General features: G+C 40.4%; 1 protein-coding gene across 3 annotated transcripts; it reads right to left on the reverse strand.

The window, feature by feature from the left end:
• Positions 1–433: 433 nt before the first annotated feature.
• On the reverse strand, positions 434–19,565 carry ASNS (asparagine synthetase (glutamine-hydrolyzing)). Of its 3 annotated transcripts, none has more exons than XM_014859400.3 (13): positions 19,382–19,565; positions 17,107–17,142; positions 16,188–16,459; positions 12,321–12,558; positions 7,898–8,083; positions 7,560–7,661; positions 6,735–6,862; positions 5,554–5,680; positions 3,389–3,495; positions 2,774–2,874; positions 1,558–1,639; positions 1,314–1,469; positions 434–786 (listed from the first exon to the last, which is right to left on the reverse strand). In XM_014859400.3, the coding sequence occupies exons 3-13, from the start codon at positions 16,434–16,436 to the stop codon at positions 577–579; spliced, it is 1,686 nt and encodes a 561-aa protein (XP_014714886.2). In that variant the 5' UTR covers positions 16,437–16,459; positions 17,107–17,142; positions 19,382–19,565; the 3' UTR covers positions 434–576. The 3 variants fall into 3 exon arrangements, with proteins under 3 accessions (XP_014714886.2, XP_014714888.1, XP_014714887.1); XM_014859402.3 differs by having other exon boundaries at positions 19,190–19,443; XM_014859401.3 differs by lacking the exon at positions 19,382–19,565 and adding an exon at positions 19,099–19,216.
• Between the last annotated feature and the right edge of the window lie 8,121 nt (positions 19,566–27,686).

Here is a 27,686-nt window from a genome sequence, read left to right on the forward strand (position 1 = left end):
GGGAGAAGAAGGAAGAAAAAAAACAGAACTGTCACGAACTCTTAAAAGGACTCACCTCTCTAACTAGACTTGTGACGGTTTACCTTGTAGTGAGTACGGACGTCAATTATAAAGCTGTACACCTGAAATTTATTTTTAAAAAAAAGGACTCACCCCTCCAGAGCCAGCTGTTAGGAATGCAGAAAGAACTAAGAGAGGGAAGTCACAGAGGACCACACTAAGATAGGCAAGGACAGGAAGGAGGCCATGTTGGCACGAGACCCAAACATCTTCCAGAGCAGCCCTGTCAGGAGAGTGCTTTGAGTTCTCACAAACATCAGACTGTTCCCCTTTCCTAGCTCACCTTCTGCCCTACTGTGATAGAGGAAAAGCTGCTCAGTTTCTAGTTACTCCTAATGAACAGACTATATAAATATAAAAGACTATAGCAACGTTTCAGATTTAAGATGTTTTATTTTTTTCACACCCAAGCAAGCCCAGGTGGTTGATGCTCATTGCTCCCCTTCCTGCCCCCAAGTCCCCTACCCTTCCCGATGAGAAGAAACATTGCCTTTCACTTTATAGCTGAGAGCATGCCTACGCTTTGGCAGCTGACTTGTAATGGGTCAGAGTGCGGGCAGAAGGATCAGTGGCATTGATCCACCGGGGCATCCAGTAATGGGTCAGCCAGTCAGCCCGGCCTGGGTAGTGGTGCTCAAAGATCTGACGGTAGTAATAGCCTTCTTTGGTCTTAGGAGTGTTGAAGGGAAATTTCTGGGCTGCGGCGGCCATCATCGTATCATCAACCTGTAAGAAGAAGAGCATAAGAGCAAAAGGGTTTTTTAAACAGCATGGAAATACTTGTATTTAATCTGGCTTCACAAAACCAAAAAAAAAAGATATGAAAAGGCAAGACAGTAAATTGTGCAAGAGATGCTTTGAATCACCCACCCCTTAGAAAATGCTAAACTATCCATCACAGACATAGCTGTGCTGACTTTTAAGGAACACCCATATGCAGATTTCTAATACTATGGCTCTGACAAGTTTACTCATTTGTGCCCAATAATGTCTGGCATCCAGCAAGGGCCCCAAATGAGGTAAATGAAGCTCAGTGATCAGTGGTAACTCTCCTCTCACTCTTTCAGTTCTAGATGCCACTTTGTAATCCTTCATGCTACTTAATTCTTATAAAATTCTTTTAAAAGAAATATTATTTATAGGGAATGTTTCCCACAGACACAAAATATTTAAACTAAATACAAAATGAACAGTTACTACAACTCTGCATCCAAATTGTCCTATTTCAGAAAATGTTTTTAAAGACATTCTACCTGATGTTCAACATATTCCTGTAAAATCCTAAACCAGGAATTCTTAACTGAGGTTATCCCATCACTGAAGGCTTCTTTAGGTCGCCAGAGAATCTCTTTAGGAATCAGATCGGAGTCCTCGAATGTCTCTCTCAGGAGATGTTTTTCTATCCCATTCTGACATGAAAAGAAAAGGAGCATCAGTAAAAGTTCCAAATATCAAAGATACGAGATAACAGCTGTTATCGTGAAGTGATTCACCTACCTTAGGAATTCTCATATCGGGTGGCAGAGACAGGTAATAGGAAGAAAATCGATGATCCAGGAATGGGACTCTCAATTCAAGCCTTAGAGGAGAAAAGAAGAAAATTCAAAAGCAAAATGTACATTTAGTGCCTGTCAGTTTAGATTCTTATTTAGAGGGTCCTAGCAATTCAACCAGCCTCTAAGTCATGTTAAGATTATAAAGTCATGTTTGCAATCCTCCTGATTGCCCTACACTAGTGATAAACATAAAAACCTTCATTCAAAATAGTATGTATTATCTCATCTAGCAAGTGACCCAAACTGTGAGAATAATTCACTTTCTCTTCTTTGAAGAGCTAAACGTGTATCTGAAAAAGCAGAAAAAGTTAGGAATCAGAGTGACCTGATCATTATGGGTGTACTTTGCCTAGACCTCTCTGACTCAAAGTTTCTCTTAGGTGAGACCATCTCTCATCCTATTAACAACTGTAATGATTCAAATGTTTTTACTACTAACTGATTAATAATTTACATACAATATTAAATATAAACCAATGTTGCACAGTGTTTCATCAAAGGCCACATCACCTGTTTCCTGAATCCTGGTGACGGCAAGCAGATAGGGTAATAACCACGGATTCAGTGCATTCCCCAACCCCATATTTAATTATTTCCTAATCTAAGTGCGACTTTGTAGAAGCAACTAAAACATTTAATGTGGGTTGTTCATTATGTACAAATAAGAGTCTTCAATTCTCCAACATGACCACCTAAAAAGTGAACTTTAGCCAAACAAAAATGATACCAAAGAAATCTGGTCTTTAAAATCTAATCAGACCCTTGCATCTTCGTTGTCCCATCCCCACACTGGGTTCCCGCAGCATCAAATAGGCATGGCAGGCGCTCAACACTTGTTACTTGGAGGTGTATTATCTTTACTTCTCTTAAAAAGAGCTGCATCACCTTCCCTCTCGGTTGTTCAGATGTGGGCAGAATGTTATGTTCTGAAGTGGGGAACTCCGCCTTAACCAACCTGCAGGTGTCCCCACCGTTACCCACAGTAACACTTTGAATTCAGCCTAATTCCTTTGCGGCCAAGTTAAGAGAAAAGCTTCATTTTCTCTCTAAAAGTCATACTTTGCAACTATAGCCAAGTGAAAGGGGAAAAAATCAGCTATTGAGCTTTTTGTCTGCTGAGGTTATTTTTACAATTGCTTCTGAAAATACTGAGTTACCCGTGGGCAGCAGTAGTTCGATCCGCACGGAGAACGTCAAACAGATAGAGTTCTTTCAGAAGCCTCTCGCTCTCCTCCTCGGCTTTCTCAGGCGAAGGAGCCTATTTTACAAAGAAATAGCTCAAGTTACAAATACGCCCACAGCTTTGCTTTGGGCACACACATAGTTTTTATTTCTTACACTTATACATATCCCAACACCAAAGGTGGGTAAGACAAAAGGGAAAGTTTAGGGAAGGGAGTAAATGCTTTATAAAACAGACCTTCCCTCACACTGAAAGTGCTAGTGTTTGAACAAATAAAATGGACCCCCTGTGCAATAACTAAAATTCCACAGGCGATGAAGAAACATTGGAAATGTCATTCTCATGCTTAACTAGTGTTAAAGAATGGAAAGTATCTGACACTATTAAGACTTCTTTGTAATCCCTAAAAGAAATACAAAGCAGACACTGTCAGATTTCTTCATATACCTCATAAGATTTTCCTCATATGCCTCATAAGATAGTCAAAAGTGTTACTGCTATACTGAAAAAAACCGACGATAGAAAATGGTCAAATAATTCATACTTCTCTAATCCTAGCACCAATATCCTTCCACTTCAGAATGTTTACCTTGTGAAAATATATGTAACCCTGAGTAAGTTCATCCGAACCTTCTCCAGAGAAGATCACCACGCTATCCGTGTTCTTCCGAATGTACTTGGAAATTAAGTACATACCTTACAAAAGAGACAGAAATTATGTTAATGTCAGCATAACCCTCTACCAAAAATGCCTTTCAGTTGGCTTTTGGAAATAATTGCAGGTTTTGCTATTAGATTGAACTCTGTATTAATATAAAGTTTTCAAAAATAATGACCTTATATCCACAAGCCATTTATATGCACAGTAGTCTCCCCTTATCTGACGTTCCAAGACTCCCAGTGGATGCTGAAACCACAGATAGTACTGAACCCTATACATAATATGTTTGTTCCTTTACATACATACCTATGACAAAGTTTAATTTATAAATTAGGCACAGTAAGAAATTAACAACAATAACAATAAAATAGAACAACTTATAACAATATACTATAATAAAAGTTATATGAATTTGGTCTCTCTCAAAGTATCTTATTGTACTGTACTCACCCTTCTTGTGATGACGTGAGATGATACAATGCCTATGTGATGGGATGAAGTGAGGCGAATGACATAAGCACTGTCATATAGCCTTAGACTACTAGTGACCTTCCGATGATACGTCAGAAGTCGGATCATCAGGAGGATCATGGAGCCATGATGATGTCCATGGTCACTTGAATACAAGCACTGTGATAACTCGACAGTCAATCTGATAACCAAGATGGCTACTGAGTGACTAACGGGCGGGAAGCATGTACAGTGTGGATACACTGGACAAAGGGATGATTCACATCTCAGAAGGGACAGACTGGAATGGTGCAAGATCTAATCATGCTACTCAGAATGGCGTGCAATTTAAAACTTATGAATTGTTTACTTCTGGAATTTTCCATTTAATATTTTTGGACCATGGCTGACAGCAGGTAACTGAAATCATGGAAAGCAAAAGCGAGGATAAAGGAGGACTACTGTCCTTAATCCGAAAGTCACAGCGTTATAATGATATAGCCGAGAACCATTCCACAATTTTATATACAGGCTTTAAAATTTTAATGCTTTGAGACCAAGACTGTCCACACCTTAAAATTTTGCTAAAGTGAACGATGACTCAAATATCTAAAAAAAAAAATCATACCTTTCATGTAAGTATTACTATACAAAAATAATAAGAGTTAGGGTTTTGGTAGTTTAGCTTTAATTTTTTTCTGATGCTCTCCAGCCACTAAATTTCACATATAGTTAAGAATACTATATAAGTTGTTACAACATGCCCATCGGCTCCTGCTTTACATCCATGTAAACCAGTATTTGTTCTCAACCATTTTTTCATTATTGCCTCCCTAGGAAGCCTTTTTAGACATTTTTTTCCTAATTGTCCCCCCACACACAATGAAATAATACCACAGATATGGTATTATATGGTATTATTTGTATTATTATCTATATCTTCTTATGTACTATGGCCCTTTGGAGGGCTATAAACCATTTTAACACCTAAGATTTTTTTGCCCTCCAACAACCAATTTTTCATCCCATGGGGGCAGTGTGACCCCTGTTGAGAACGCACGCTCTAAACTCTGCAATGGAGCCCTGTTGGATTCTGAGTCTCTTAAAAGAGAGGCACATGTAAGCCAGTAGCACGTTAGTCTCGACCATGCCGGATCAGTCTGATCTGAAGTATACTTCTGATCTCAGGATGCATCCACAGAGTAAAACTAGGATTGCTGGCTGGGCAATAATACCTACTCATTGATAAGTTGTATGATGAAATATTTACCAAAATATATCTAAAATGAGTATTCTTTATAGAAAATGAATGATAACATAGACCTATTTCCCTATTTTATACAGACTATAGCCCAAGAAACTTTATTCAGAGAAATTGAGGGGGTGGAGGGAGGCACAGAAAATATGTATCTACTCTTTGGAAAAATATAAACAGCAACCCCATAAATGTGGAATCTTAACTATGTATTGTTCCCCTTACTCCAAGAGATTCGGGGAATTTTCTTAAATGGTCTTAAACAACTGCTAAGGTAAGAATTTGATTTGCATTCATTCTTAAATATTTAAACTGTTGCCTGAAATGTTTTTTAAACCTGACACTTTTTCAAGATTAAAAACCTTATTAGTATGATAAAATATCTTACCTACTGAAGCACGAACTGTAGTGATATCATAAGTTTCCAAAGAAAATATGACCTCATCCAGGGCCTGAATGCCTTCCTCAGAGTTAAAGAGGACTTCATGGTGTTCACTCCCAATATGATTTGCCACCTAATTATATAAAGAAATATCCATATACTTGTTATTTAAAGAAAAGAACTACCCTCGAAAATGAAATAGGACAGTAGTTCACAACACATAATGAAGCAACAATGGTGGAAAACAAACAAGGCAAAATAAGGGAAATGTTCTCTGGGCCACCACATACAAGCCCCATCGAGTCAGCTTCCTCGCCTCCCATAGCCTCTGCCTCCACTGAACTACTCAGAAGCTCTTCCCACTCCAGGATAACCCAACAATCAAGAGGCATCCAATTAGCATGCCCCGACCCCCCGCCACATGCACACCTATTTTATCAAACCCATCATCTTCCTCTAGTCCCACACGGTCTCCCATCTAACCTTGCTCTCCTTTTGGCCCTCTTGCAATGCTGAATTTTACATGCAGGAAGTTATCCCTAAATGAAAAGGCCCCTCCCCTCATTCTATTTTCTTGGGCTATTTTGTATTCTCTTGGCATTGATCAACTTGCTTTGGGACTGCTCTCTAGCTCTCTCTCATCCGTTCTGTGTATGTTCTTCCAGAGTAGGAATGAGGTCCCCTGCACACTGAATGTACAAGATCCCTTCTGCTCAGAGGGACAGTGCTTTATAAAAAACAAAAAACAGTAACAGCTACCATTCACTAAGTACTTACTACATGCTAGGTTCTATTCTACACACTTTATATGAATTATATAATTTCTACCCCAAAACTATCCCATAGTAGATACTATCACTCCCATTGCGTACTGTAGGAATTGTGTGATAGAGCTAGGATTTGAAACCAGCAGTCAGGCTCCTAAGCCTGCCATCTTCACCACCAGGGCATACTTTCAATAGGGCAGAATTATTATCAGAGGGTTTTTTGAGGACTGCATAGGCTGTGGCAGATAAAGGTACCCAAAATACAGTGTACTACATAGTTGATATTCAACAAGCATTTCATTCCATTTGAATATATTTAACTTAAAACAATTACCTGAGTCAGCACAGCAGCAGCAGGACAGAATTCATTCTAATAGCAAGTCTGTCTTAACTACGTAACGGGCAGAGACAGAGTCTTACCTTTCTAGCAGCTAGTAAATCGGGACTGTCTTCCATGCCGATCGCAAAAGTCTGCAGAGGATACTGTACTTGGGCTGCTTTTAGCTGCTTCAACAGAGTGGCAGCAACCAAACTGGAGTCCAAGCCCCCTATGAGCAAGACAGCAAGTGGACTGGTTACATGCCTCGCATGGGAGGGACAGGAGACTGACATTCCTGTTAAGCACTGAGATTAGGGTTTTATCATTTAAAGTCCCCAAGTTTTATAAACTGAAAATCAACTTTAATGAGAGAAAAACCTAACACATAACCTGTGACAATGGGAACAGTATTTGAATTGGTTAAAAATCACTGCCCAGGGCCGGCCCTGTGGCCAAGTGGTTAAGTTCACGCGCTCTGCTTCAGCGGCCCAGGGTTTCGCAGGTTCGGGTCCTGGGCGTGGACATGGCACTGCTTGTCAGGCCAGGCTGAGGCGGCCCACATGCCACAGCTGGAAGGACCCACAGCTAAAAATATACAACTATGTACCAGGGTGCTTTGGGGAGAAAAAGGAAAAATAAAATCTTAAAAAAAAAAAAAAATCACTGCACAGAATTCTAAAGAATGTTTACTAACTCATTCACACCAATAATATAATGATAGTGTAACTTTATTATATTACTATGACTATTAAATGGCGCTTACAAAAAACTTTTTCATCCTATAATGGAGGAAAGATTAAATCATTGAGTAAACATTTATAGTCAAAACCTCAGGAATAGCTACAAAACATTTAACATTAAACAAATTAAACAAAACATTAAACAAACATGCACTAAATATAATTAGGTTTTTTAACTCACTTCACCTGATAAAAGGCAGCCAATTCTTCTGTGCGTCATCAAACGTTTCTTAATGGCATTGTCAAAAAGGATGCGCAGGTTGCTCTTCACAGTTTCTATCTCAAAACCTACAAACACATAAAGTAAATGAAAGAGCTCCAGAAAAGACTAGGCTGAATTATTTACTGAAATGAGGTACACAATCATCTACATCTATCTTGATGGCATATACTCAATGCTGGCCTTTGCCAAATCCCTGAGTTTCGCCTCCAAATTAAACAGGAACTAGGTCTTCAAATCATTCCAATGACATGAGAATATTTTTTTTCCTTTGGGGGACAGAGGTGGGGATTTGCTTGATTACCTGGGAACAGTTTCTCCACACTGTCATAGAGGGCATGCAGAGGCTCATCTCTACAGTGATGAAATTTAACCATTTCCACTGAGGCAACTTTGCCATTTGGCTTTAAATCCAAAACTTCATAGTGTCCTGGGAGAAAAGGCTCCACTTTTAAAAAAGGAGTCATGGAGTGCTTCAGGTTAACGAGACCTACAAATTCAAAAAGATAATTATTCAAATTAGGATCACACTTCACAGTAACTTTCACAATCAGTTAATATCCTCTAAATTCCTATTTATTTCCCTTTTTTAAATACAAATACATGTCCATTCTGTAAGTAGAACAGGAAAAAATTTTTAATCAGCCAAAGCCCTACCATCTACTTACTAGAAAGATAGTGGTACAGAGAGGTATAGCAAAACCACAGGTTAATGGTAATTCAAAGCAAGAGGAAAATCTCCAATGTTTAATTTCTTATCCCTAGCTGGAACTTCTGATTAAGAAAATCTATTTTCTATAACAAAGCAAGCAAATATAAAAAGAAGAGATACATTATTAAGCAAAGAGATGGATTTGAAACTGTTAATTTTATGATAACTGGAAGTCATTTCTTTGACATCACTGAAGTATTTTAAGAAAACAGCCATGGTTTCCAGTCATTTAACAAGCAAAATGATCCACTGTTAGATACTTTAAAATCAGATATTAAGAAGTCAGGCATCTACCCCTAACTAGTTATTATACACGGTGTGCGTTAAACAGTATAATCTAAATTTCCTCAATAAGTTCTCCCAGGGAGTAACCTGATATCACCATGATCTTTGATACAAATCAATGTCTTATTGTAAATAGTAGCAGCTTATCTACATAGAATACTCATTATGATTTAGAATTGGTTTGTTAGCCCCATATTCTACTGTGTAGTGTTGAATTCAAAGACCCTATGGGACCCCATCACTAGCTGGCAGACCTCAAGAGAGCCACACAACCCTTGTAGGGAACAAGGAGTAATTAAAAGGTTTTAAGCAGGGAGTACTATGATCAAATGAGTTTTTGATACGTTATTCTAAAAGCCTTGAGAAAGGAAAACTGTTGTAGTACTCTAGGTGAGACCATTTGGTCAGGAAAAGACTAGTATTAAGAAGGATGTAAAAAATATCAAGTCAAGAAATTTCAGAGGATGTGACATTACAATTCCATATCAAGTTATAATCAGGCCCAAAAGACAGACAGTGGAAGTAAGGAGTCTGCTTTTCCCTTGTGTGCTCTTGGCTGGGCTTCCCCAATGCTACTTTAGGTAAATAACAGAGATACACATTCTTGGCCATTTGATCACACTACAAATGCCTGAAAGGCCAATTCAGGTATCCGTACCCACAGTGACTAGTGTCCTAAGGACCCTCTTACTGATCTCATTATCCTTGCTTCAGCCAATATTAAATCTGAAAACTAAGTGAGAAAGGATTTAAGGAATGAGGCAAAAAGAGACAGGCAGGTGGATTTGATTTTAGGATGTTACTGCTGTCTAGCCAAGAGAGAAAAGACGAACGTCTTCCTCAAGTATACTGTCAAAAAAGGCTAAGCATGATTTCCAAGTATTTTCTTCTATTCTGGGGGTTGTCTTTTAACTTTCTTGATGATGCCTTTTGCAATCCAAAATTTTTAATTTTGATGATGTCCAATTTATTTTTGTTGCTCGTGCTTTTGGTGTCATATCTAAGAAATCTTTGTGAAATCCAATGTCATGAAGATTTACCTCTATGTTTTCTTCTAAGAATTTTGTAGTTTTAGCTCTTACATTTAGGTCTTTGATCCACTTTAATTTTTGTATGTGGTGTGAAGTAAAGATACAACTTTATTTCTTTGTATGTGTATGTCCAGTTGTCCCAGTACCAGTTGTCAAATAGATTAGTCTTTCCCCATTGAATGGTCTTTGGATCCTTCTTAAAAATCAGTTGACTACAGATGTATGTGTTCATTTCTGGACTCTCAGTTGTATTCCACTGGTATACATGTCTATCCTCGTGCCAGTACCATACTGTCCTGCTTACCCTTGTTTTGTAGCAAGTTTTGAAGTCAGGAAGCATGAGGTCTCCTACCTGGTTCTTTTTCAAGATTGTTTTGGGTATTCTGGGTCTCCTGCACTTCCATACAAATTTTAAAGTCAGTTTGTCAATTTCTACAAAGAAGTCATCTGGGATTCTGAAGGGAATCACATTGAATCTGAAGATCAATTTGGGCAGTACTATCATCTTAATAATGTTATGTCTTCAATTCAGGATCATGGGATGATTTTCCATTTATTTATTTCTTCTTTCAACAATGTTTTATAGTTTTCAAAGTAAAAGTTTTACACTTCTTTTGTTAAATTTATTCCTAAGTATTTTACTGTATTTGAAGCTATTATAAATGGAATTGTTTCTCTTAATTTCATTTTTGGATTATTCATTACAAGTGTATAGTGTTCATTACAAGTGTATCAATCAAATACAATTGATTTTTGCATATTGATCTTGTATCCTACAACCTTGCTGAACATAATGGGTGAAACATATGGGAACTCTGTGCTTTCTGTTCAATTATTCTGAAACCTAAAACTGGTCTAAAAAGTAGTCTGTTAATTAAAAAACAGTTCTTTTTCATAAACTGATCCCAGCAGGGAAAAACAAAAAGGGCAAAGGAACTGAATAGATATTTCTCCAAGGAAGATATACAAATAGACAATTAACACAAGAAAAGATGCTGTGGGGCTGGCCCCATGGCCAAGTGGTTAAGTAAGTTTGCGCCCTCCGCTTCAGCGGCCCAGGATTTCACTGGTTCGGATCCTGGGCGCGGACATGGTACCATTCATCAGGCCATGCTGAGGCAGTGTCCCACATAGCACAACCAGAAGGACCTACAACTAGAATATACAACCACGTACTGGGGCGTTTGGGGAGGAGAAGGAAACAGAAAAAAAAAAAGATTGGCAACAGATGTTAGCTCAGGGCCAATCTTAAAAAAAAGAAAGAAAAGATGCTTGCCATCATTGTCAACAGGGAAATGCAAATCAAAACTACAATGAAATCCCACTTCTCACATACTAGGATGGCTAGAAGCAAAAAGTCAGATAATAAATGTTTGTGAGGATGTGGAAAAATCAAAACTCTCACACACTGCTCGTGAGAATATAAAATGGTGCGGCCGTTTTGGAAAAGTCTGGCAGTTCCTCAAACAATTGAACATAGGCTTACCATATGACCCAGCAGTTCCACTCTCAGGTATATACCCAAGAGAAATGGAAACATATGTCTACACAAAACCTTTTACACAAACATTTATAGCAGCATTATTCACAACAGCCAAAAGGGAGAAACAACCCAAATCAACTGAGAAACGGGTAAACAGAATGTGGTATTATCCACGTAATGGAATATCTTTTGGTCACAAAGAGTAAGTAGGGAAAAAAAAAGTAAGTAAAAAGTAACTACTGATATGTGCTACAACACAAATCTTGAAAACATTATGCCAAGTGAAAGAAGCCAGTCACAAAAGACCACATATGATATGATTCCATTCATATGAAATGTCCAGAATAGAGAAATCCATAGAGAAGTTTAATGGTTGACGGATATAGAGGATTGAGTAGTGACAGCTAAAGGGTAACAGGGTTTCTTTTTGAGGTGATAAAAAACTTTCTAAAATTGACAGGAGTGTTGGTTGTGGATATCTGTGAACACACTAAAAACCACTGAATTGTACACTTACAACAGGTGAATTGTATGGGAGTGGAATTATATATCAATAAAGCTGTTTTTAAAATGCTAAATAAATATCTGCTAGGGCCATAGCCACAGCATGGCACTACAGTGCAATAACTGCAGGGCCAACCCTACCATGTTTACAATATGACATAAGAAAGCTTGACAATCGGGGCCACCCTGGTGGCACAGTGGTTAAGTTCACACACTCCACTTCAGTGGCCTGGGGTTTGGAGGTTCGGATCTTGGGTGTGGATTTACACACCACTCATCAAGCCATGCTGTGGCGGCATCCCACGTACAAAACAGAGGACGACTGGTACAGATGTTAGCTCAGGGACAATCTTCCTCAAGCAAAAAGAGGAAGATTGGTAATAGATATTGGCTCAAGACCAAATCTTCCTCACCAAAAAAAAAGAAGAAAGCTTGACAATACATATGGGATCAAACTAGATGCAGAATGTATCGGCGTAACAAAAATTAAATGACTTTACTATAGATTCATCCTTCAAGGATTACAGAATTTAAGTGCTGAAAAGGAGGGTCCAAGTCCTTGGTTAAAAAAAAAAAGCTCAGAGGGTCCATGACTTACTTTAGTCAATTGTAAAATTTTGGATTGCCCCCTATGGGATTTGCAAATATGACCTAGAAGAAAACACAAAATCAAGAGAATAATGAAAACCTATAGAAAAAATTCTATCATTACCTTTAGCTTCTGAACACACTGCCAAAAACCCATCTTCTGTCATGGCTTTAAACAAAGGTCTGACTCCATAGGTATCTCTGCCCAGGAACACTTTCTTATTGGCGGTATCCAGCAAAATAAATGCAAACACCCCGTCCAACATACAAACTGTTTGCTCAATTCCTCCTTTGTCATAAAGATGAAGGATTATCTCACCATCCACTTTGGTCTGGTACTCAAATTCAAAATGGTGTTGCAACTTAAGGAAGCAATAGCAAAATAAAGATGTTAGAATCCTTGTGCGTTCACTAATAATTTTTTATTGCAAAGTTGCTTCAATGTTTCTGGGCTCTATAACCATTTCATGTACTTTAATGATTTAGAAGAACAATGGCATTATCAGAATATAGCTTGTTTGAACTCACAATTCTACAAATTCTTTATAACATAAAGCTAAACCTGTGAAAATTTTAGTTGCATTCTGATAAACTGTAGTGGCAATGTACTAGAACATGTAATGTGTGGAGGGAGGGAAATGCACATCATATACATGCTGTGTGCGTAATACATATATATTTACAAATATATGTTCAGTGAAGCAAATAGGTTGCTCAGTTGCCATGACACTAAAAGTGTGTCCTCCACAACTTTGAAATTTAGGTCTGGGAATACAGTACTGGCTAAGGTTCTTCCAGTCCAGCCTCAAAAGCCTACCTATGAAAATAGAAAGCAAAAGGACAAACATATTTGGCACTATTCCCTGACAAATAAATGATTCCATCACAATGATGGAGACACATGGTCCAAAGCAAAGCTGCTGGTCCCCGTGGGAGGACTACAACATCCAGTCCCTCCACAGCAGTGGCATTGAAGCTACTTCTCACTGGCAGACAAAATGACAGTGGAGCTTTATTACTCCACACACCCGAAAGGAGCAGCAGAGACCGTCGCTGCCACCACATGCAGAGTGAGAGGGCGTAATTAAGTTAAGCCCGAACTCCACGGCTCTCCACCACCACCACCAACAAACTGGGGAGGTGAAAAGTCCTTGGTGTGTTCCTCCTTCTCTGTACTTACTCATATTGCTGCCTGACAATGGAAATAAAACAGGTTCACATAAAGAAAATCAGGTGGAAATCCTGGATAAATTTAAACAGTTAAAACATGTGTCTAAATTTAAAAAAATAAATCTATATATTTGTATATGTATGACCTATAACACATGCTTCACCATCTCGCTCACTCTATAAATTTGTGAACGTTTTTCTATAAGCCCCCACAGAATTGTCCAAAAATGGGCTTTGGCGGCCTCTGGTGACTACAAAGCCACCTCCTGGTCACCCCTCCCTGCTCTGAGACACCATCGGAGACCATCCGTCACTAGCAGGTGGGGTTTGGAAACAGTCTTCTGCTGACTCTTCTGAGCTTAAGTATCTGAAGGATAAACGACCCTAAAGCATCAATGATTTTAGCAAGTTAACAGCTTCCCAAATCCATCCTCCCCCACCGTGTCAGGGCCACTCTCTGGCCTAAACCTTGCAAGCAATTTATTGGTTAATCACTCCCATGTACCACTTCTTACTCTCCTGAAACCACACATAAATAAAAGCTGCTGTTAGATAAATGCCCCCAGGTCTTGCCACCATCCAGCAAGCACAGTGCCACTGGACTCGTTGGCTGCAGGCCCCTGACACTCCCGGCAGGAAGCAGGCCTCCTCGGCACTCCAGCTTTACTCAGATTCCTCCTCTCCTTGACTGTCCTCCCTCCACTCCCAACACACCCCTGCTGCATTTCAGCAGTGGTAGTAAATTTTATTTTCATCAAAAGAAGGGCTTGGAGCTTATGTTCCAGAATACTTTATAGAAAGCTAAAATGTCCATTTGGCTCTTTAGACCAATTTCTAGTTGCTCCAACCACAGTACCTTAGATGATTGGTAGAAGCAATGGGACTTCTCTGCTTTTGAAAATACAACATATTTGGCTAATTTAGAACAGAAATATTTAACTTTTTAACAAAATACACAAAAGCAGCAATGCTGTTCAAGTAAAACAAGGAATTTTCTATCTCATTTAAGGTGAAAGTCAGGCTAATATTGCCATAATGCAACCTAACATTCTCACCTATACGGTCCTAACTGAGCTTAGGAAGAAAGAAGTTTTCACTGCTCCCTGCCTCCACTCCCACTAGCATGAAACTCCATTCTTACCTTTCCTCTTCACCATTGCATCTCCAAGCACCTAGAAAAATGATGCCTGGTGTATAGTAGGCCCTTAATAAACGTATGAAAGGAATTTACTGCATAACTAGAAAAACTTGTCAAATGAGAAGTCGATTATTGAACATGTTCCTATAAGCAGACAACAAACAATGGCAAAACCTAGTGTTCAGAGATAAAAATGTCCAAAAGGTGGCTAGAATATAAAACCCTACCCATGAATGATAGGCATATATCAGTTAGGCTCAAAAAAATACAGAGAGACATCACAACCAAACGTATTAACTCTGAATGAAATCTGGCTGAAAACAACAACAAAAAACAGCTATAAATATAGTCTTGGGACATTTAGGGAAATTTAATATAAACTGGATATTAGATGGTATTATAGATTCTTAGGTTTAATAACAGTACTGGTGTTAGGTTGAAGAATGTCCTTATTCTTAAGAGATAAATGCTTACATATTTAGAAGTGTCATAATATCTGCAATATAGTCTAAAATGATTCAGCCTAAAAATAAAGTGTATGTGTGGGAATATATATAGAGACAGACAGAAGGATAAAGCAAATACAGCAACATATTAACAATTATTCAGTCCAGGTGCTCATTGCCTTGTTCCTTTTTGTAAATTTGAAATTTTCAAAATTAAAAGTAATTTGCAAATCTTGGATTAAAAAATTTCTTATGAAAGACTAGCCAAATAATTCTAGATTGGAAGGTTCTTAGCAAACTTGGCTTCCTTGGGTCAGAATTTCCATCCCCTCACCCACTCTCATTTTAAGAGTGAGCTTTAGCAGATTAGAAAGCTGTTCCAATTTTAATGCTGCTAGAAATCCTACTTCTTACGCTCTACTGCATCTGGCCACTTTTCTGTCCTTTAGCTCTCATGAAGTGAAGTGTGCAATAACAACAAATATCTTAAGTGCAGCATTAAATATGATCACCTCCAAACTATTAAATTCTACCCCTGCCTTAAAAACCCTCAAATCTCCCTGCTCTGAGAATGATATTCTGACTCCTTACCATGGCTACCAAGTCGTACTTGATCTGGTCCTGCCTAACTTCCCCATCCCACCTTGCCCACCTGCCCTTTGTTCTCTTACAAAAATCCAGGGCTTCACGTGCAATTCCCTCCTCATGAAATGCTCTTCCCAGCCTTGCTAGCTGACCCTTGTCCAGTGGGTCTCAGTTCAAGTGTCAAGTTCTCAAGAAGCCTTCTCTGACCACCCTTCCTAAAACTAGATCTCCCATCTCCATCAGCTCCATTTTCATGATTTCAGAATGCGTATATATGTACAATGATTTTTTTTGGTCTCCTCCCTAATAAAATAAGCTCCATTATTTACTACTGCATCCCTGGCACCTGACACAGAGCCTACCACAGGCCCTAATTAATATTCAGATTCATCATAGAGAAAAAAAAGATTCTAAGAGTTAAAGAACCTGAATTGTAATCCCCATTTTATACTTTTGTGTGTGTGTGACCAAGTCATTTCATCTCTTTGTGCATCAGTGCCCTCTGTCTATATAATTGGAGCAAATGAGATAATGAACATGGAAAGTATTTTGAAAAGTAAAAAGCATTTCACAAAATATATAAAATTATTATAACCAACTAGCTCTGAGGTTTAATCAGATCCAGATTATCTTCTGGTTTCATTTTGTTTACCTTCACGTGGTTGTAGATTTCACCATTGTAACAGAGCCACAAATAAGGATATTTCTTCACTCGAATTGGCTGCATTCCAAACAGCTGGTCAACCACAGCCAACCGGTGAAATCCAAAGCAGCAGTTGGTGTATCCATTGACATTCTCAAAACGAAATGCATCTGGACCCCTGTGTGCAATCTTCATAGCACTCAGACACTGAACAGCAAGGCAGTCATCGCTGCCAAAGAGGGCCCAGATGCCACACATGGTGCAATGGAGCTGCGGGCTCTCTATGGAGAGAAAAGCAGCCCCATTAAATACTCAATATGCAATCCAGGTCTGTAGTAAATCTTGACTCCAAAAACTTGCATAAACCACTTCAAAGACTGAAATATAAACCATCCTATCTACAGTAGTTTTCCATTAGCTTGGCAGGCTAAACGACTTAATTTACTTACAAGTATTCAGAAAAGACGGATGACCTTTACAGCCAGCCGGCTATAGCAGCTTAGCACCCAGTTAAAGTCTGCGTCTCTCTCGCCTTACATTTGGTCAGCCAGAACTGCGGCGTTCAGGCCCCATTCTGTTCTGCATCCTAGGTTTACTCCCAGGACACAGACACACACGTAGGCGAGATCCAACCTAGCCAGAGATCCCAGCCCCTCCAGAATCTCAAAAGCCCTCAAAAATCCAAGAGACTCTCCAGATTACTACAGTCTCCGCACAGGTCTCCTCGACAATTAAATGCTTGCTCTTTACCGGTACTAACTGCGCACAGAATACAGCGGGAGTAGAATAGATGATCACACCTATAGATCGATTATAGATCTGATAGATCTGATAGACTATAGATCTATAGACCTGATAGATCGATTACACGGCTAACGTGTAATCGAGATATACAGCGCATATAAGCATTTCACAACATCTAGCTTACCTCTAAGTGATTTATTCCAACGTGATAAAAGAAATCCTAAAGAGAAAAGAAAGCAATATTATTTGATATCAGATATCCTGGTTTTATAACAAAAAATATTTTAAGTTGACAGAGATACAAAATGTTCACCATCAAAATGTCCTAAAATGACAAAAATGTTCTCAAATGTCTTTGTCTCAAAGCTGCCTTGGCCAATAAGAAAGCAAAGTAGGTGGGACATAGAGAGCAACATCTCTGAACAACAACTAGGTTCACCCCTGTGAACCAAAAAGCAAATAATTCAAGACAGTTACTTTACCAAAATATCTGTAACTTGGAAACTATTTTGGTATTTTTTTAAATGCAAATTTGCAGCAAATGTCTAGATAATTTGAGACAAAAACCATAGAAAAAAACATATGTTCACTTTACATCACTCACTTCGCGCAATCCTCCCAGGACATTTCATTTGCATCTAAACGAACCAAAGCTTTGTTTGGCCTTTTAACGAGACCAGATCAAATTAATGGAAAATGGTATTAATTAAAGCAACTTGGAAATGAAGTATCATATGTCCTATGCAGTCCCTTCCACGCACTTGGCCAAATAACCTATAATGAGATATTTACTTTGAGATTTAGTGGGAAAATTCACTGAGATTTAAGTGAGATGACTACTGATAAGCCATCTACCTTTGACTCTACACCAACTAAAACTGGCTAGGAAGTGCTTTCAAAATCAAGTGACGTCATTAATCGTTTACTTAAGTCTTCCTAATGCTACATAGTAAATCCCATTAGTAAGCGTGCTCTAGGAAACAGACATTAATTACTATACTGGAGGGGGAATAAGGGAACAAAGTTTGTGAAGCACACTTATTTCTCCAGCAGGAAAAAGCAAATTAAAACTATCACTATTAGTTATTTTTGCAATCAGTCTAACTTGCAAAGGTCCTACTTGCAATGTTTTCTCCTACTGCTGTTACCTGTTCCCAGTAATTTTCCTTACTTCCTTACAAACTTTTAGAGCAGTGCTGTCCAAGAGAAATGTCAGCCACATATGCAATTTTAAATATACTAGTAGCCCCACTAAGAACATTTTTAAAAGATGAAATTCATTTCAAATATATTTTATTTACAATATGCCGAAAATAGTATCATTTCAACATGTAATCAGTATAAAAATTGATGAGATATTTTACATTGCTTTTCTCCCTTAAGTCGTCAAGATCCAGTGTACTTTACACTTACAGCCAACTCAATTCGGACTAGCCAGCATTTCAAGTTCTCGACAGTCAGTCACATGTGACCATATGTGGCCATATGTGGCTACCGACTGGCCAGAGCCGTTTCAGTGCATTTAATTTCTATTCCTCTTACCAACTACTTAAACTTCACCATATCACCTTATTTTTATATTAAGATATCAGTAACCAACTCCTGGACAGGTTCAAGACCTAACTTAATGCTAATCTACCTTACAATCAATGAAAAAAGAGTTATCAGTGCTTTTAAATTATAAGTCAAGCACCCAGGGCAATGGGCAGTGAAGAAATAACGTAGCCCACGGGCCAGGAAGAAAAGCGTCCCATTGTTCGAAACAGTAACATTAATCTGAAGCCAGCCCTACGGAATAGATACCCATTGAGAAAAGGCATGCCAGTTCTTTTGCCTTTTTCCATATGGCGCCGCCTGTCGCCCTGAACAAATCTCTTCTTGGCAGGGCTTGCTCAGCAAGCCACTTGTTGAGTCTTGCAGTCGAAGGAGAGTGGGGGAGGGGGGAGGCTAGGTGAAGAGGGGGGAGCCGTGCGGGAGGGGGAAGAACAGACCCCGAGGCCTGTCGCGACCAACAACCCCGAGACCGACCCTCCTGAACTAAGTGACCGCGTCGCCCCGAATGCAACCCCGGCCACCTGCACCCTCCAGCCCATCCGCAGCAGGGCCCCCGGATTGCGAAAATTCCCACAGGACTCGACGCAATCTAGTAAAAAATATAAAATTTACAAAGACCAACTTAGGCCGCTGCCTTCTCTACCGAGCGGTCCGGTCTCCCCGCTACAATTCACTCGATCCTTCGCTCCGGGGACCACGAGAAGTGTCCTCACCTGCTGGCTCCCAGGTGCGCAATAATCGGCCCCACCCCTTCACCCGGCAGCAGCCGCAACAGCCGCGGGCGCCCGGCTCCGCGTCCGCTCTCCCTTCTGCAGGGCCAGGCTGCAGCGCATCCTCCCCCACATTCCGGGGCAGCCCTGCGGCACGCGGGGAGGGCGCTGCGCCGGACCGCGGGGCCGACTTACCTGCGCACCGGCGGGTAGGGCGTGGGAGAGGCGCCGGCTGGGGCTGCGGAATGCGGGCTGCTTGGAGGGCCTCTTTACACCGGTCTTGCTCCTGTAATGCGTGCGGGAAGTTTCATCATGTCCGCGAGGACCAACCAGCATGCGCAGGGGCGTGCCCGAGGTGCGAGACTGCTGCGGGGCGGGGCTGGAGAGCGCAGGGCGGAGGAGCAGGAAGTAAGGAGGAGCTGTTTGGTTTCCAGCTCCTTAAAGTGTTAATGCTCCTGCTGAAGGATGCCTCAGAGGTCGGGCCAGCTGCCCCGTTTACCTCTAGGTTACCTTACCTGCTGTTCTGACAGAGAGTTTTCTGCACTTGGTTTGTTCTTAGGGAAATTATTACCAAATTGACTGCAGCATCCCCTCTGCAGCAAATCTCCCTCGTAACCTTAATTACGAAGTCTTTAGTCTTAATGACAAAGTACTTTACAGAGTACTTTAGTTCCTCTTTACTACTTAGAGGGTGTCTGATACATAGGTGTAGATAAACCAATATTTGCTAAATAAATAGGCAGATTGAATAACTGGAAGGTCTCCTCTTTTTATTAAAAACAGGGTAGATTTCTTTATGTTCTTCTGCCTCAGGCAGAGTTAAATGTATCCTTCCTCTGGATATACAGCTCAGTATATTTATGTTTTGTTATGGATCGCCACTAACTTGTGATGTGGTATTCTCGGACCGGATTGTTACCTTCCTGGTTGTGTTGACTTCTTCGCTTTTTGACTTCTAGGATCAGCTCAGTGGACGCTACTGGTAGATCCCCAAACATGTATTCAATTCGATTCGATTCATCATTACATTTGGCTGTCGACAAATTTCTCTTTCAGGAAAAGACTGAGTTCCAGTCTGAATTTTACCACTACCTAGTGATATGACCATAGGTATGTCTTGTAGCCTTTTTAGATTTCCATATTTAAGATAAGGAAATTAGAGACTACTAGGGGTCCTTCCAGCCCCAAAATTCTAAGTACTAAAGTGATGGGAGTTCTTTAGAGCCATGGCACCCAAGGAGGAGAGTTAATATTTTTTCATCCCTACGGTATCAATCTATCTCCCTGAAACTCAAAATAACCTTGCAATTTGGATATTTTTACATTAGGCCCGGTTAGAAGTAAATTATCCAAATTCATACACCTGATGCTTGTAGATCCAGGATGGGAAATCAGGTTTGTCTGGATCCACAGGCCATTCTCTTTTCATCACATTCTGCCCCATGGAACAGAATGGCAAGAAGAGTGGGGTGCACTGGATACACTGACAGAAGAGCAAGGGGCGGACATGGCCTCTCTTATTTTTACCAAACATTAATGATTTCCATTCAGGATTAAATTTTTTTTTTCCACATTTCCTCCCCATTCCTATATTGGAGCATTACCCATAAATTAGACTTTTTTCCTATTTATTATCTGCATTGAGAGTTTCAAAAGGGAGACTCTCCATTTTAAAGGGTCTGTTGAACTGGTACCAGTACTGCCCTCAAATTTATTATGCAGTGCAGGGAAAGACTTGTCCTCAGAAACAAATGTTTAGGCCTAAAATTTCTTTATAAAATCTAAGTCAAGTTAATAAAGGAAGCCAAAATAGATCAGTGGTCCCTAAACATTTTAAGTACAAAGATTCCTTTGGGATTTCAGAAAAGGTTTTCTTGACCTGACCCCACAAGAAGATAGTGTGCTTTTATGTCCCTTTGATAGAGAAAATATACCACCGTGGTAAAAAACCAAAAACGAAAAGAACACGGTATCATGACTTCATTACACTCTTAAATAAATTTGTATTTTATTAGCCACATCAGCCCCCCAAAATATTGAGAAATAGTAAAATTACATGTGCAAGACATACTAAGATCAGACTACAGCCAATGCTTGGAGAATATACAGGTTTGATATCCCTATATAATACATTCCCAACTGGTTCAAAAATTGCCCAAGAATATAAACTCCCTAGGCACGGAGCCTGCGGTGGACACTTAGTAGCTGACGGGCAAGAGCAAAGATGACAGATGACTAGGTTCTAAGTTTCCTTATTGCCCTAAAGTTTTCAGCATCAACCAGACTTTGCTATATCCTAATCTATGTAATATCTCTTAAACCTGAGAACAACCTAGGAAACTAGGTCTTCTATCCATATTTTACAAAAGAAAAAATAAGACTCAGAGAAGTCGGGGGAAAGTCTAGCCAAACACACAGTTTGAATTAAATCATAAAGAATAGAGTCATAATCTGTATAAATCCAGAGCCCATTTCCCTTACCACTCTGTCTGTATAGTAGAAGGCAGGTACTTGATATGTTATCTACTGTGGTTGGTTGTGCTGAATATCTTCCACTTGTTTCTCCATCCTTCTCCACCTCCCTTTGTGCCCTGGCTCCCTTGCCCTCCTCTTCCAATGGGAGTATCCAGTGGAAGACACTTCAAGGAGATGCAGATGGTGAGATGGAGAAGTCTCAAGGTCTTTCTTCCCCTGACTCCCCTACCGTAAAGCTCCTGTCCTGAAGGCCACAGCTCCTGTCACCTGGCCCTCTCTATGCCTCCTTCTTTTCAGATTCCAGGCCTAGCCCTAGGGTGCTGAACCATCTTGCTTTTCCTAAACCCTGCCCACACTTCTGTAATTAGTCCCACTTGCAGTGTACCCTCTGCTCCCCATCATAACCCCACCTAATACATTGATCTAAGATATAACGGGGGATGTGGTGGATTTAACAGAGTGGAAAATGACTCATATCCACTCTTAATTATTAGACACAAATGAAAACTAATTATGTTGGCCTATTTTCCACATCTTACCCCACCCCCATATTGAAACCTCACTCTAAAAGCAGCCTGGGAGCATTTAAAATTCTTTGACCTGAGTCACTGAGGAATCAGAATAAAATCCTTCTCTGTCCAGTAAAACCTTTAGGCTAGGTCTTCATCCCCAAAATGTAATCGACAATACAAGATTTCACTTGTTCAGCCCTGAGAGCATTACATAAAATAAAGTATTTAAAGTTCTTTTGCATATCAACTAATTGGTTTTTCTCAAATTTTTTTTGTAGGTAGATCCATTTTCTAGAAGAAAAAATTATATAGTAATTAGACAACCACATAATGGTAGCTATCCTTTGGTATTCATTGACTAAAAAATGTACTTAATAATAAAAAACTTCATTGACATTAATAAATTACACCTGAAAATAAAGTTGCATTTTATTCAACCCAATATACCTTTGTAAAATTAATATTTGTTGATAAGACATAATTATTAAATCTATAGAAAATGCTATAAAACTATTCATGTTGCCAGTCCCTGTCCATAACTCCATAGCTACCCAGGAGCCCAAGAGTCACATGTTAGATGAGAAGGAATTAGAGCTCCAACTAGTTGATAAGCCCACCCCATTCTACCCCCAAAATAGTACACGCTTTCAGAGCAGGCCACATGGTTAGCACTTTCCTAAACACTAGAGGGTTTATCAGCAATAGCGCCACCTTTGGATCCCAGTAATCAGAGCCCTTGACCTGAGCCCCACACTTGAGCTTTCCCCTGGCCATGAACTTGCCCACTCAGGGAGGAATTCAGAATGCCACCTGCATGGGTAAGCTCTCAATGTACACCATGGAGTCACATGAAACAAAAATGGAGCTGGACCCTCCATTTGATCTCTTGCTCTGTCCCTCAAATATTAGCCGCAGGCCTTCTCAGGCTGTAATTCGGTTTCTCTGCCATTTGATCTAACTTTTATGATTCTTTTCATCAGGTGTTGAAGTGCAATTTGATATAGGACTTCTGATCTTTACTTCTATATCCTCTACTTCTCTTCTAATTTCATAGAAATTCCCTCCGATGCCTACATTTACATCATTAGATTAAACAATAACATGGAAAATTCTGAAAGTTCCAAATTGCAGAAAAATTAGTCTATCCTGATGTTATTTGATGTGTCACTCTAGGATCTGTTACTCAGCCTCAGTAAAACAAAAAGGGGAATATTAACATAGGTTGTGTACATATGCATTTGGTAGAACCACAGATTTCCTAAAACTGGGAACCATCTATTCTTCCAACAAAAAATTTATGTAGTCCCAAATAGTGGATATGTATTTATCCACAGGAAGACTAGTGGATAAAGAAAAGAATAAGAAAAACTGGTAAAGCTGAAAAAAATGAGTCTCTGCTCTAAAAGATTAAAAACTTACTGGGAAGGACCACCAATTAAAATCAGAATAATAATTGCTTTAAAGGTAACAATAGAGTGCAATGAACATAGAAAACAACTAAGTATGGTTCAGAGTAGACCTCACAGAGCAGATGATATCTGAGCAGAGACTGATATTTAGGATAATATTAGCAGCCATTTATTGAGTACTTCCAAGCTGCGATGCATTTTGTATAAGTTTTTTCTACTCTGCATACCAACCATGGAAAAGAATAATACTTCTTCCCTTTTTGACAGTTAAGGAAGTGGTCCAAGAATGTAAATTAACAGGCCCAACACCAAAGCTATTAAGCGGCTGAGCCAAGGGCCTCAAACCCGACGTGTTGACTTGAGGGCTCCCAGAAGTTGCTTAGCAGGTAGGCCAGGCACAGAGAGTCCTTCCACGAAATGGTGATGAGACATGAAAGCTCCCAATGTGTCCCTGAGGAAAGCTTGAAAAAGTACATAGAGCAATGAAAAAGCCAACGAAGAGGAAGAGATTCCCTGTTAAGAGAACAAGAAGAATAAACGGAGCCGGGCTGAGAGGGCAGCCGTAGGAAATGGGCAGAATGCCATGCATTTGAAGATAAAAAATCACCTTTACTTTAGGACAGGAGGGAGGGGAATGAACGGTGGTGTGGCGTAGGTAAGGTAGAGGAAAAGGAAAGGAAAACAGAGAGAAAATAAGCAAGACGCATAAATTAAGTATCTCTATGATAAATAAGTACTATGGAGAAACACAGAGCAGAGAGAGGAGAAAAGGAATGGAGGGGGGTTGCAATTTTTAGAAGAATTTGTACTCGTGGGCCTCTTTTCTCTAAGAAATAGGCATATCATCTATCTGCAGGTACTGAAAGGTTTGGGATGTTGTGAGGGTGAACTTTAAAATAACAGGCAAATATCAAAGGGAGTTGATGAAGGTAAAAAGAAAAGATGGTTAGGTAACATGGAGTCCAGCAAAGGAGGAAAACATAAGCGTGAACATGACTGGGGCAATCAGGGAGGGCATATTCTCCAACCACATGGGGCAGTCCACGAGCTGGGGTGAAGGCGTGGAGGGAAACAGATCCAGGCTGTGGGTTTGGCAGAGCATGTGTGGAACAAAGATAAGAGGGCGTGGGAATGTGCAGCAAGTGTGCCTCAGCAGGGGCAGCACCTTTGTTAGACTCCATTATTGTTCAACAAGAGTTAGCGTCCCTCCCTGGGGGAGGATTATATTATTTTTAGCCCATTGACATCTGGCTTAGCCATGTGACTTGCTATTGCCGATGAAACGTGAGCAGGAGTGACAGGTGTCACTTGTGAGCAGAAACTTTAAGAGCCACTGTATGGTTCACCATGTCCTCCTTTCCCTCTGCCACAAGTCTGGCAGTGTTCCAGAGAGGGGCAACTCTGCCAACCCAGGACCCAGAATGAAACGTATGTGGAGAGAGGCCACAGCCTACCCATGATAAAACATATAGCTTTCTGGTTGCCGTGTCTGAGGTTAGGGGGTCATTTGTAACTGCTACATAACTCAGTCTAACCTGACTAGCAGAGCTTGAATGTTTAAAGTTGCAAGGGGAAGAAGTAAAACCAGAAGTGAGTTAATTTATTGAAAGCCTAACAGTGGCTGAAGGATTGGAGGCTTGGTTGTAGGGTAGGGAAGTATGGGGATAGAATAAACAGATGAACTGGATATTTGCATGGGAGAGGAATGTGGAATTTTAAAGCCTTAAACAAAACAATGAATGTAAGATTATCTATCCCAAGTCCCTGAACACAATAGGCATGAAGTAAACAAAGGCCCTCCCCAAACAGAATCCCCTACGCACATCCGGGCTAAGCCCTGTCTCGTCAAGGTGTTTATACATTGCACAAGGAATCAGCAGCCCTGGAATAAAAGGCCTCCAGAAAATCAGTCATATAGCAAGTCCTGAAACTTGACAAACGTCCACTCCTTCTTCTCTGACCACATCTCTTACTATGTTGCAACTCGGCCTCCTTGGTCTCCTTGTTCGTGAACACAATAGGCAAGGGTGAATAGGATTTTTAGCTGGTGAAAGTTGGACTAGTGGCTAGAAACCAAATTAACCCCTTTTCTTTCTTGTGGAAGTTATGCATACTGAGGTTGTCAGGGCAGAAAATCATGGTTTAATTTCTTCATGAAAGTAACAGTATGTATTGAGAACCTATTGTGTTCTGGGACATGAAATTTAAATACATGGTTCAGGGGAACAGGGAAAATCAACAAAAGAAATAAGTTAAATGCATAGGTAAGGATAAATAAGTGCTATGGAGAAAAATACAGTGGAGAAGGGAGAACACCATGTGGTGGTCCTGCCCTTGCGTTATATAATACCATCCTGTACCGTTAGTCTGCTACTTGGTTTTCACATTTAGTAAAACATTATGAGCATCTCTCCAGGATAAAACTGAACCAGAGTCCACATTTCTTAGTGAAAGGTCCCCAGAAAAGAGTCATCCACTTGTCCCTGAGGCTTATCAGGTACAATCAATTCTACCACCTCTCCAGCCGTAACTACCCTAAACTATGCCCACCAAAGGGGAAAGAGTTTGCTGGATTCCAGCCATCAGCATGCTTTGCAGCAGCTGAAGACTCATTTCACTCTTACTCCAGTTTTGACTACCATGACAGGACCCAGCCCATACCTCAAAGAAAGGTTTTTAACACCAATAGTGGAGACCAGTGTTTCCCAGAAGGATGTAGGGACAAATGGTGTTCACTCCTGCATCTACAACTCAGAAAGCTGAGAGCAAAGATTGTTAGCTATGGAGGCTGCCTCTATGGCCTGGAAGCAGGACCTTTAAGGAACTAGCACCTGGTATAAGCTACACTCAGACTACCTAGGCTAATTGTCGCAGATCCAGAAATAACAATAGTAGGTACTGTTTATTAAGAGCATTTGGGTCACCTACTCCAAATGATTTATTTTCACCTACTGCTAAGTATTCAGGCCGACACTGTGGCTTGGAAGCTGGAATCCCAGGGCAGGCCCTCAGGAAATCCTTCAGACTGAGCATATCAGCCATCAGGTCACAGGCAGGGCACAGGCAGAAAATCACATCTTCCCAGGGCATCTGGCCATGATCCAAGACATCTGCTGGAAGCACAGAGGTGAGGAAGGCTGAGAGAGAATTATCAGGGCATGCAAATAACAGACTGAAATATAGGCTCACCTGTGAGGTCACCTCAAACTATTTGGATCTCTGAACATAGTATGCAAGGGACTTGGTGTAGTGGGTTCAAGGGTGGCCCCCAAAATATCTGCCCAGATCCCAGAACCTGTGAATGTGACTTTGTTTAGGAAAAGGGTTTTTGCAGATGTAAGTAAGTTAAGGATCTCAAGGCAAGATCATCCTGGGATTATCCAGGTGGACCTTAAATCCAATGACAAGTGTTCTTATCAAAAACACACAGGCAGGAGACACAGAGAAACAGAGGGGGGGCCATGTGGAGACAGAGGCAGAGATTGCAGTTATACGGCCACAAGCCAAGGAACACCTGGAGCCACCAGAAGATGGAAGAGGCAAGGAAGGATTCTCCCCTAGAGCCTTCGGAGCCTTTGGAGAGAGTCTGACATCCTCTGGCCTCTAGAACTGTGAAAGAATAAATTTATTTGGTTTTAAGACACCCAATTTGTGGCAATTTATTACATCAGCCCTAGGAAACTAATACATCTGGTGACTCTCTTTAGCTTGACCCTACTCTTGATGTCTACCTCTGAGACAAGTAGAAGTCCAGGCAACAGCACCATCCTCAATCCTAAATTCATCTGAAATTATCATGGCCTCCACTTCAGATGTGGTCACTGCCATCTTCAAACTAAGGTGTCCCCCTGCACCTCCACCCACCTCACAACTGCCCAAGTAGGAGCAAAGAACCTGATCATGAAACAGATTCTCCGTCTTTGTGGACTGCTCAGCCAATCCGTCTAGCCTTCCATTCCAACATATACCCCTACTTGACAAGGCACCATTCACAACTGTCCGTGCAGTTATCCTCCTGCCCAGTGCCCAAACACACTCAGACGACGTGAAGTAGGAGGTGCTCTTCTGATGTACTCCCTACAGATACTATGGTTCTTTCACCTG

Source organism: Equus asinus, chromosome 1 (genome assembly GCF_041296235.1).
Source record: "Equus asinus isolate D_3611 breed Donkey chromosome 1, EquAss-T2T_v2, whole genome shotgun sequence".
Taxonomy (NCBI): Eukaryota; Metazoa; Chordata; class Mammalia; order Perissodactyla; family Equidae; genus Equus; species Equus asinus.

Coding starts and splice junctions, on each gene's coding strand:
- ASNS (XM_014859400.3), bottom strand. CDS start 16,436: ATGTGTGGCATCTGGGCCCTCTTTGGCAGCGATGACTGCCTTGCTGTT. Junction 5,681..6,734: donor ATTTACTAGCTGCTAGAAAG/GTAAGACTCTGT, acceptor TTATATAATTAG/GTGGCAAATCATATTGGGAG. Junction 3,496..5,553: donor TACAGTTCGTGCTTCAGTAG/GTAAGATATTTT, acceptor CTCTTTTGTAAG/GTATGTACTTAATTTCCAAG.